Source organism: Dipodomys spectabilis, unplaced genomic scaffold (genome assembly GCF_019054845.1).
Source record: "Dipodomys spectabilis isolate Male_0828 unplaced genomic scaffold, ASM1905484v1 ptg000043l, whole genome shotgun sequence".
NCBI lineage: Eukaryota > Metazoa > Chordata > Mammalia > Rodentia > Heteromyidae > Dipodomys > Dipodomys spectabilis.
In genome coordinates this window covers 27,448,578-27,461,086 of record NW_024870720.1, presented here as the reverse complement: position 1 = coordinate 27,461,086, position 12,509 = coordinate 27,448,578, and the positions used below count along the sequence as shown (strand labels likewise).

At 35.6% G+C, this 12,509-nt stretch overlaps 1 protein-coding gene across 1 annotated transcript in view; it reads right to left on the bottom strand.

Moving 5' to 3' along the window:
- Nucleotides 1-12,509, bottom strand: part of Npffr2 (neuropeptide FF receptor 2) — a 45,182-nt gene that overhangs the window by 4,554 nt on the left and 28,119 nt on the right. The window contains exons 2-3 of the mRNA XM_042678330.1: nt 4,736-5,070; nt 549-648 (exon numbers count right to left, since the gene is read on the bottom strand). Coding sequence (XP_042534264.1) covers nt 549-648; nt 4,736-5,063 — 428 coding nt within the window. The 5' untranslated portion in view covers nt 5,064-5,070. The remainder of the gene's footprint in view (nt 1-548; nt 649-4,735; nt 5,071-12,509) is intronic.

The window sequence follows — 12,509 nt, the reverse complement described above, 5'->3', positions numbered from 1 at the left end:
AGATTTAGACAAGCTTTGTCTCTTCTTTGAATCCACAAGTTCTTCCCCTAACAGGTAGAATTAATCATGTTCTCCATATCATGATAGAGAGCATTATTTATAGGGATTTTTGATAGGTTTGTCTCTCTTCTACCAGCTTATAGACTTCCTGAGACAGAATACGATCTTATTTCTTACAGAGATTATACTACCCACTATCTGACAGTCAACAAACTGGTTAAATTATTTAATCATGATAAATAATTTAATCCTAAAGCCTAGATTTTAGATTTCAGAATATTCATATTTGCTTCCTTAAAATTTCTGGATTCTACTATGAAAATAAAATTACAGCACCTATAATTTTGTCATTTTTTTAAATACAGAGAATTCAAATAGCTTTGTATTCTTATTATCACACCATTACTGGATATATGCCTTGTTCTTAAAAGGTTAAGTATCAAGAATAGTATTGAGGGAAGACTTGGCCAAAACTAGATTACATATTTTTCTGGTGCACATCATGGGCACATCCATTTATCTAGATTCAGAGTTTTGTGTTGACTTACCTGTCCACTGCTATAGCAACTAACGTAAAAACTGAAGCCGAGACTGATATCCCCTGGATCAATCCACTGATCTTACACATGCTATTTCCAAATGGCCATCCTGAAAGGGAAGTAGAACAATCTTTCAGAAGATCATCTTACTGCATTGAAGGAACAAATAGAAAAGTGAATTCAAGATGAATGTATTGTTTTCATCATGACAACTATGCTCAATGCCTCCCAATATTTTTACTGGTTTCTCCAGAACATTTTTAAGGATAGTAATCACTACATTCAAGGCATTGAAATAACTATTTTACATCTATTAACATATAATTCCCATAACAAGAATTTGAAGATTTTATTTACTTATATAACAATTTTATTGTTTATTACTTATATTTTCCTAATATATGTATAGAGAAGTAAACAGCACAAATATCACATTTTATGTCAATGACAGTTAGCAGCACATTAAGGACTTGAACTAAGACTACAGGTTTATAGAGTCTGAACCATTAACACTTTGTTTATATATAAAGTAGTGAAACAGTTTACATTATAGCTACTCCAAAATTAAGAGAACTTTTGCATAAACCAGATTAGTTTATTTTAACTATTTAACTTAACATTAACTCCTAGGAAGTCTGGGGAAAAGGTACTAATAAAATTGTTAAAGCAGTTTGATTTTCTAAATACTTATCTGGTATTAAAAGGAAGTAATATTCTTTGACTTGCAAATATTCTATACATGTCATTCAGATTTTTAAATTTTACCTTAAAAATCCCATAGTTCATTTTTCCAAAACAAAATATTATTATCTAATTTTAGATAGCCTAAATAACTCATACATTACATATATAAACATTTGATAGACTATTTCTTGTTTTATTTTAAGACAGGCTCTTGATATGTTGCTCTTACTGGTCTCAAACACACAATTCTCCCACCTCAGCCTCCAGACCAGTCTAGATTACCTTAAACTAGATTCTTGAATCACTCACTAAGAAGAGAACATATATAGCCATTCCTAAAATGTATTAGGTTATTACTTTTGAAAGTATACAGATGTAATTATGTAGCCATTGATTGAACATGAAAGAATAATGCTCATTTTATTTTATATTGCAAGTTTTATTTTATATTACTCACTCTATTGAAATGAGAGCACCAAATCAAGAAGAGTCTAAGTTCATAGAAATTGAAGTGCGGAACACTACTAAGTGGGATTTGGGGAAAACATGATTGGGAGAAACTGTGTATAAATCCAACCAGTGGCCTCCAGCTTTCCCCCAGGCTACCAGAATGGCAGTCTGCCTGCTGAGGAGACAGAAGAACAGGTTGTCCTAATTCTAAGTGAGCAGGTGCACAAACAGTGGGTGCCACAATGATGCAGTAGGACTGAGTGACGGCATGCCACTGTGTAGACATTCTGCTGGTACAGAGCCCCTTTCAGCTCGGAAATGCAGTGGACCAGCCTTATGTTCATGTGGGGGAAATCAGAATTTCCTTGAAGGAAAGTGACCTGTCCAAGAATGTCAACATATAGACTTGATTTCCCAATTAATGTCCAGTTTACTGAAGCTGGGGTTGATGCAATCTCAAGTTCCAGCAACAGGAAACTAGCAGTAAACCATGTAATGCTTTCCTCTAAAACAGTCCCTTAAATACCTGTTAGTACTAGTAAGCTTCAACTATAAAAGAAAGGATGAAAACACACACTAATAAGTGCTTAAAATGGAAAATAAAACTATATTAATAACATCAGAAATGCATTTTAGTCATCCAACATATATAAGGGACTATAAGAAACACCGATACTAAGAGAATTAAAGATGTGAAGAAAATTGATGCACTCAACATAAAAGTTAGAAGGAAGCTAAGGAAATCTTTTCTTTTTCTTATTTGGTTTGAGGAATCAAACCCAGGGCCTTGCAGATGTAATGCAAGTGTTCTTCCTCCAAGCTTTAGTATCTCCAGCTTTGTTTCTGAGACTAAGTCTCACTATATGGCACAAGCTAGCTTCATACTTCTATTCCTCTTGCCTCTGCCCCTGCCTCTACCTCCCGAGGGCTAGGAATATAGGTTTGTACCACCACACCTGGTGCTAAGAAAAGTATTGAAAATAAAACAATAAGGGACGTAAAATAGAATAGAAAAGATTTTTAATAGCAATGATGACTCTCTAGCTTAATACAAGTCGAAGACAGGAAAATGAACTTTTCAAGAAGATATTGCCTCAGGTTGAAAAGCATTCATTTTTTGACTGAAATATCTAATGCATATCCAATACAATGAATGAAAAGCAGCAATACTTACTGCAAGGCTTTACTTTTATAAAATTCAGAGCACCAAAGATAAACAGAAATCCAAAAGGCTTTCAAGAAGAAGAATGATTAAAACAAGAGTGGAATAGTATGAGCAATTACACATCTCTCTTTATTAACTAGAAAGTAATCCCTTACAGTCAAAGGAAAGAAATTTCTACCAGGATTTTCTTGCAGCTAACTATAATTAAGAGTGGAAGAAAACAAAGGTGTTTGCACACATATGAAGATCTCAAATATATTTGTGTCAATATTTCATCTCTCAGGAAGGGCTACACCAAGAAAATAGAAAGCATGGAACCAGAAATTTCAGGGGCTGAACACACCGAGAGGTACCAAGAATTCTAAGTACTTATCTCAGAGTAATCACTGAACTACACACTTAGAAAGCAATGTGTTAGCTGGGTGCAAGTGGTTCATGCCTGTAATCCTAGCTACTCAGGAGGCTGAAATCAGAGGACTGCAGTTCAAAGCCAGCCCAAGTAGGAAAGTCCATGAGACACTTGTCTCCAATAAAGTACTCAGAAAAACTTAGAAGTGACACTGTGGCTCAAGGGGTAAAGTGCTAGCCTGAGCAAAAGAAGCTCAAGGATAGTGCCCAGGTCCTGAATTCAAGCATAGGATTGGCATAAAAAAAGAAAACAGAAAGCAATGTATTCAGACAGTAAAAGGAAATCTGAGGACACCAGAATAGTAGCTCCATGAAAAAGATGCTATTGACATGATACAGATGTTTGAATTATTACCTCAACAGTTATCCTCTGGGAAGAGAACTAGAGGACAGCTTACTAATGTGCACAGTAATACTAAACAAATCAGTGTGCTATATCCTTAGGAAAACAATAGTTTTCTGAGAACTGGTATTCTATCTCTTTCTATGGTTCAGCATAGGTAACACACAAGTAAAATAGCGATATATACTCTGGATATTGATTTAAAGAAAAAATGACTTTGTTATTTGGGGAGACTAAGAAAAACAAAGAATGTGTGTTACCTTGTGTTTATGTGGTGAAATTGCAGTGTGAGGATGAACTCGACATCTACAGTTTAAAGACAACCTGTGAACTAGAAATTTGTTAACAATTACCGAAAACAAATGCAAAAATGCGGAGTGGCTGCCTGGTGGGGCTGGACATTATGAACTATGGTGCAGTGATTGGTATGCAAAACTTAAAGTAATAATTCGATGTACAAACACTTATAGGAGAAAATACTTCAAGAAAAGCAACTTACCTGAGAGTAACAGTAAATTTTAATGAATACTTTCGTCCTTCTTTTGTCTACCACAAGATATTTACCATGTTGTATTCTCATTAAACATTTGCTTAGTGATAAATACCGCAAACAGAATTTATGCAATATAGAATGGTTAGAATAAGCACTCTGTTCATCTTGGCTTCTACTCCAGAGAAAGGAAGTAGATGGAGGAAGAGTAACCAGTTTTCCTATTCTTCATTAACCTTGTTGCCAGTCAGTTAGCATGGGTTCTTTTTCTAATACTCTGACAGTGAGAGTAGCTGAACAATAGCTCTACTGCTTGTAGCAGATACGAGGACCAAAGGCTTCCGGACTCAGAATTTATAGCTCTAAGTCCTGAGAAAAAGAAGCCATGACTCCAGGCTCTAGACTCTGATGAATGAATGAATGAATGACTCTGTCCTATAAAGAATAAATGACTCTGCCCTTGGAGAATAAATGAATGATTTTCCCCTATGATGACTGAAAGAATGGCCCTTGCCCTTGATGAATGAAAAACCCTTCCTGTGTTACATGAATGTCCTTGCCATGTGGTAAATGCATGAATGAATGATCCTGCCCTGGCTCAAGGATACAGAGCAACATTCATCTTTACATTGCACACACATCATAAGCCAACATACCTGCTATGATATTGTCCAGCAGCGTTATAGGCATACAGAATATGCCAACTAGTAAATCACTTACTGCCAGGTTAAAGATGAAGAGATTAGTGACTGTGTGCATGTGTCTGTTCCTTATTACGATCAAGCAAACCATGGTATTTCCCACCATGCACAGGACGAAGATCAGGAAGTAGGAAATAATGAAGATGGTTGCTACTTGAGGCTGGTGGAGATAGTAGTTCACATAGGTAATATTAATGTCTGTGGAAAGGTGATGCAGTGTGTCATTGTCATGCCAGAGGTGATACCAGTTTTCTGAAGAGTCTGGGTCCCATCCTTCATTCATGATGGAGCTTAACAAAGGAGAGGGAGAAAAGTATAATTAGAAACTAGTAGAATAAAAGCTGGATGCTTGAGTTTAGTCAGAAGAGCACTCTGGAAGCAGCACGGAATTTTAATTGGCCTGTGACAAAATCTATCGCTTTGCATGAAACTGAATTATAAATAAAACATTCTATTAGATTTTAACTAAGCATTAGATACTACCACTTTGTACCAGGTGCAAAAAATATATTTTCTTTTCTAATGTGCTTTATATTTTACTTTTACAGACATACCATCCATCCATTTGCAACTTTATTTCAGAACCTCCTAACCCTTGCCTTCAGGTATTTTAACCTATCAAAACCTAATTAAAACATAATTCTTCTTAGAAGGCTAGCTTATATGCCTCTAGTTCTTCTGGAGTCTGAATAAGTTAAGGTGTCTGCATCTTCAAAACCCACATAAAGCTTCTTGCAGTTACTGTTTTGTCTCTGTGAACCAAATGTTCTTTGTATACCTTTTCTAATTATCTATCTATCTATCTATCTATCTATCTATCTATCTATCTATCTATCTATCTGTTTTGTAGTGCTAAGAATAGAATTCAGGGACTTGAACTAGGTAAGCTTTTAGTTCACTTTTCAGATATTATCTCAGACTAACTTTTCTCCAGTTTGCTTAAACACAATTCTCCTACCACTGCCTCCTAGTAATTGGACCAAGCCATGTGTAGCTTATTATTGAGATAGGCTATTGTAAACTTTTGTCTTGGCTGTCTTTAAACTTTGATTCTCTTGTTTCTGCCTCCTAAGAGGATGGGAATTACAGGTATGTACCACAATGCTAGGCTCTTTTATCACATACTTCTAAATAGCTACCATAGCTACCATAGTACAAGTCTCTTAAAATCAATCTAGGCTACTTGTTGAGCTTCATTTCATATAATTCTATTTACATAGAACAAATTATTATTGATTCTCTGTATAATAAAGTCGTACTTTGTATTCCAGATGTATCCAAGATAACTCCCAGGATCAGTGATTTATTAGGAAGTAAAAAGTTTCAAGGGGAAAAATCTATAGGAAACTAGATACAAGCTCCCAAGAGTCCTTTCTCAATGGAACTACACAGGACATTTTTTAATACTTCTAGTGACTTGCTATAACACTATGTGTAAATTGGTGTCTCCCTGGGAAGCTCCTTATAGACTCAACACCCCAGGTGTTCGCAGAAGAAAGCTCAAGTGGTAACTATTTTCCTGGAAAGGATCTCAGGTCTATACCTGCAGACACGATTCCTCACTTCCAGGCAGAACACAGAAACCATCACACAGAACATATAAACAACAGGCACAATAAGCCACTTTAGCCACTTTTATTACTTCAGTGATGAATGTATCATTATAAAGAACTATCCTATCTACTTTACATTCCAGATTCCAACCAAGGATTTTGTAAAAAAAAAAAAAAAAAAAAAAAAAAAAAAAAAGCGCTTTAAAAGATAATGTTTTAGTTCCATTAAAATCTTAAAATCTTTGTTAATTGATTAGACAGATGGTTATATGTGCCCATAATTGAAAATAAATCTGACAGTGGTCTTGTACAGCTAGTCTCCATATTTACTGCTTGGAATAATTTTATACAATTTAATCAGTAAAAATGAATTTACAGGAGAATGGTGTTGGTAGCTAATCAGATCCTAGTTTTTCTAATTTGGGGAGGGGAGGGGAAATAACAAAATGCTGAAACAAGGGTACAGGTTGACCTATTGTCACTATGTTGAAAACAAACTTTACAACTCTGGAGAAGTGGGGGGAGAGTTGGGGAGGGGGGGAGGGAAGGGATAGCAGAGGAAAAACAAAGGAGGGGGTGACAATGCTCAATAGGAAAGGTACTCATTACCTTACTCACGTAACTGTAACCCTTCTATACAGTACCTTTACAATAAAGAAATTAAATATAAGACCTCTGAGGCATTAAGTGACTCATCCTCCTTATTCAGCATTTTCTTATCTTTTTTTAAATAAGTTTTTTAATGTGGAAATACTGTACAGAGGGGTTACAATTACATGAGCAAGGTAATGAGTACATTTCTTATCAAGCATTGTTGCCTCCTCTTTTGTTTTCCCCCTACCATCCCTTCCCTCCCACTTTTGCAACTATGTGGGTTTTTAAAAACTCATTTTGGTCTGTAAGTGTTATAAAATTATGCATTAATCACTTAATTGACTTTGGGTGGCTTTATTTTTTTAATTTATATTTTAAATTTTATTTTCTTGTAAAAATGTTGTACAGAGAGGTTACAGTTACACCAGTAAGGTAATGAGTGCATTTCTTGTTGGACATGGTTACCCCCTCCTTTGTTTTTCTTCCACTATCCCTTCGCTCCCTTATCTCTCCCACTCTCACCCCAAAGGTGTAAGGTTCATTTCCAACATAATGTCTTGTGAGTATCATAGAGAAAAATCCCAAGTAACCTAGATTCGCTTGCTCTTAGTTGACTTAAAGTCTATTTCACTAATCACAAAGCTCACTACCCTTGCTGTGGAAGATACCTCTAACTGAAGTCACCTAATGGGATACAAATTATTCTCTCAGCAAATATCCTCTGTATTTGACCTCTGGGGGTAAAGTTACTTTTCTCTATCACCCAGGTTTTTAGAAGGTAGCTTTCTGGTATCTTCTCCCTTCTCCAGGGAAAAGATGCCTTTTGTATACTAAAATTGAACTACAGAAGTAACTATTCGAGGACAAAGGAACTAAAATACCTTAGTTATATGGTTTTCTAATCAATAGCTTTTCTTTAGATTTACAGAACCTAGACCGTCCAAGGACTGACATATAACAGCAGGCTGCTTATCAGAAAAAACAGATTCTTGAAACGTGTAATTAGAAGTTGCAACTCTCTTGATACCTACTTATTTGACATTTTTTCCTACTACTCCTTAACTAATCTTTCTACCTGTTACTGGAAGGAAGGTGGTTTTTGTTGGTAATGGGCAAATACAACTCACAATGGCTTACATGTAAGACCAGAGATTACAAAGTCACTATAACAAAGCATAGGGAAAAGCTATTGATTTTGACACTGATTCCTTTGGATTCAACTCTTGAAGTACAGATGACATAAATCTAAGAAAAATGGAATATATTAACCTAAAAGCTTCTGCATAGCAAAGAAAATAAGAATATATTTAGCAAGCCTACAGATTGAGAGCTAATAGCCAATAGAAGACTAACATCCAAAATACACAGAGAATTCAGCAAGAATAAAACACCCAAATTAAAATTGGATAAAGAACATAAATATTTCTCCAAGATATACATATAGCCCATGGATACATAAAAATGTTCAACCTAACTAATCTTTAGGGAAATGCATATTCAAGTCAGTAAGATATCATTGGATACCTGTCAAAATGGCTGTTATCAAATAGACAAAAGACAACAAATATTAGCTAAAATGTGAGCAAAATGGAAGTCTTGTATGCTGCTAGTAAGAATATAAATTGGAAAACCATGGTGAGAACTAATGATTCCTCAGAAAACTGAAAATAGGATTATCATATCACCAGAAATTCCACCTTGGGGTACTCACCAAAAATTTAAATGCAATTTTCTGAAAAGATGTATTATTTCCCATGTTTATTGCAGCATTATTCACAATAGCCAAGTTAAGGAAATGAGATAAATACCCACAAAAAGAAAAATGGGTAAAGAAAATTATACAATGGAACATTATTCGGCTTCAAGAAAAAATGAAATTATGTCAATATGTAGTTAGAATCCAAAAACATTGTGCAAAAATGAAATAAGCCAAGTACAGGAAGACAAATATTGACTGTTCTCATTATGCGTGGAATCTAAAACAATCAGACTTACAGAAGCAGAAAGAAAAATGTTCATAGATCATAAATCATCAATTTATATCTTAAAAGAGAAACATAATCTGAAATGATCTCCCCATATTATAATTACTAATAACAAAGTAAAAATGATAACTTTTCAGTGGAAACCTGTCAAGTACTGCTTTAAAATATTCACATTAGCATTTCTAAATTGTACTACAAGTACCTATCTTACAAGAACATGTCATGTCCTAAATTTTCTTGTATAACCTAAATTATGTTTATAACAAAACTACAGGTTTTAGATTATATTTACTTTTTCTGTTATAGATGATGCATCTTTTTCTCTCTCCCTCATCATTTTACACTGCATTAGAAGGTGGTTCACAACCAAAATCTTAGGACCTAAAAGCACGATTGAATAGAACTAGTAGGTGGAAAACACTAGTTGAATGCGTAATTTTAAACAAAAAGTAAACATAAATGGTTATAGCTTGTATTTTTTCTTTTTAAAAAAATAGTAATGGAATTTGAACTCAGGGTTTCACAGCGAGGCAAGTACTTTGTAGCTTGAGCCATGCCTGAGTACCTACATCCCCCTTCTTTTCTGCTCTTCTGACTTTTGAGCTAGAGTCATATTTGCCTGGGCCACCCAGTGATCCTCCTATTTACATTTCCATACATAGCTGTAATGACAAGTACACAACACTCTGCCCAGTTTTTGTTGTGGCCTTTGTTTTCATTTTGAGATGTATTTCTCACTACAGTTTTACCCAGGCTGACCTTAAACTGTGATTCACCAGATCTCTTCTTTTGAGTTACTAGGATTACAAGTATTTGTCTATGGTAGCTGTGTAACTCTAGGTAAATTATTTAATTGCTTTGTGCTTCAGATTCCTCATCTCAAAAGCAAATAAATAGTAATTATACAAACTTTATAATGTTATCTGGTTTTCATAAAATAGTTGGAGCTAGAATTTATTTTGTGCATACTGTGTGTCATGCTCAGTGCTAAGAAGTTTTATATTCCTATGTTAATTATATTCTTACAATAGGACTGCCAGCTAGGAAATCTTCACAATAACTAAAGATCACATCAGTTAGAAGCAGATTTAAATGCTGCATCACTAAATAACACCAACATCTCACTAGAACAGCTTCTTGGAAGAAGTTGGTAAATAGTATCAGCTTTTACAAGGTAAGGAGCTTCCCTTCTATCTCTTAAATTGCCACTTCCAGGTTCACTCTAAGTATTAGACTACAAGAAATCAAATCAAATGAGCCTAAAGGAGTCAAAATTAAAGTGAAAGTATCTGAGAAACTGAAATGTGTTCGCCTGGATACAGCCAATGAGTTTGAAAATAGAATGGCTGAGAGGTTGAGCTATGCCTGTCCAACTTCCTCTAGGAATTCAGACATTTCCAGTGCTTTGGGTAAAAGCAAGGAGTAGGACATTTAAGAGGCAATCAGTCCTTATAAGTTGGATTCGTGCCCTTTACAAAACAGGTAGGAATAAGCTTCTTTATTCCTTCTACCATGTGAGAACATTGCTAGAGGTGCCAACCATGGAAAAGAGGCCCTTCACTTGACAATGAGTCTGCTAGGGTAAGAATAGAAATAGAGCAGAAAGACCAAACTCAACAGACCAGCAGGTTTTATTTGGGAGGAAAGCCTGAGAAGGGCAGCCAAGTCTCCTTCAACGTGGCTGAAGAGGAAATGGTATACCCTACTTGCAATCCTAGTTGTAAGTCTTTAAATATTAGGCAGAAAAGGTGAAGTGGGGGGCAGATAGAAGCAGAGTGAGATGGAGGTGGGCTGAGTGAGAAACGTCATTTTGATCAAGGATCAACAGTATCTCTATTCCTCAGGAGTGTCAGTATCAGATGTAGTCTTGGTCTCCGGCTCTCTTCGAAGACCGGCCAGCCCATTGCATTTGTTCAGTGGGAAGCGGTGGAAGATGACTCAGTGGAGTTAGCAGCAAAGACAGTTCTAAGAGATGGCTGTCAGGAATGTATTCCATTTAAGTCTTTTTTTCCATCAGCTGGTGCCTTCATTTTGGACTTCCCAGCCTTGAGGACAAGGAAGAAGACATTTCTGTTACCTGCAAGGTTCCTAATCTAAGGTATTTAGTTATATCAGTCCAAATGGACTAACTGATAAAACATATGACCTCCTATAAATCTTGTCAGGCTTTTCTTATTGCTTCTTTGTGGCTTTATAACCAAGGAACAGGAAAGTTTCATGATGATTTATTCCCTAGAACTTTCCACATCTACCTATTGCCATGGTCGGGAAAGATTTTTAGTGGCCAAGCTGTTATTGTTGGTTCTGTGGCAAATAACATACCTTTAAATTCAAAAGCTCAAGCAGCCTGGTGGAAAAATGTGGGTGAAGCAAACCAATTGATTTGCTAGCCCTAGGAAATCATGTACTTTTCCTGGCAACACATCACAGCAGGGGAATCTCCTGGACATCTTTCTAAGACCTGGTTTCCACTGGTGGCAAATACTGTAAGAAAACCTGGGTGTTTCTTTGCTCTAGAGAAAAAATATTCTGTTCTCCTTAATCTGGAAGCAGCAGGGCGTAAGAGATATTGCCCAGATGATCCCATCCATGTGATGTGTCAAATGTGCATCCATCGGCCTGCCACAGCTATAGGACATTTAGAGTCTATAATTTTATTGATAGGATTAACTGAAGTCCTTATTTAAACAAATGGTGCTCTCCAAGATAAGAAATACTTTAAGGAACTTGAGCTGAAATTTCTTATTGAAATAAAACATGTGAAAATGGATTATCCAGAGGAGAGAGTGAATCAAAAAAATTTTTAATTTCATAATTAAATGTCTTCATCTAATTGTATATTTTAAATTCCAAAGAATTTCATATAATTGAAGTTAAATATTTTCTACTGAAATAAAAAAAAATTCACCAGTTGTCATGTCCAAAACGAACTTTAACACTTTGGTGCGGGGGGGGGGGGGGGGGGGGGGGGCTGGGGGGGGGGAGGAAGGAGAAGGATTGGGATTAGGGGGGGAGGGGGGAGGCTGGGAAGGGATGTGAAGGGTAAACAAAGGAGGAGGCTGCAATGCTTGGTAAGAAATGTACACATTATCCTGCCCATGTAACTGTAACTCATCTGTACAGTATGTTCACAAATAAAATTAAATTAAAATAAAAAAAAAAATTCACCAAATGCTTTTGAAAGAAATAACTTCATTTTGCGCCCAGTCCTCACTGGGCTAGTTCAAATATTGGCTGGTTTTAAATGTCTTATGCTTTATTTAAAATATAGTAAGTCCAATAACAACTTGAGAAATGTAATGCAAGGAGACATTGATAAAGTTCAAACAAGACATCCCTTAAAGGTTTTAAATATCTGGTCAGAAATCTACTTCTCCCACATATATCTGAAGAATGTATCCAGAGAAAGAAATATTGGTGACTCCAAGTAATGTTCTTATGAATCTTAACTGGACAAAGAGACTAATGCATTTAATACTTTAATATGGTATCCTTGTATAAATATTGATTATTATAAATAAACACATAAACTATGGATTTAGGGGGATTAATGACTCCGTAAAAAGTATCCTGCCATTGTAATATAAAATGGAAATA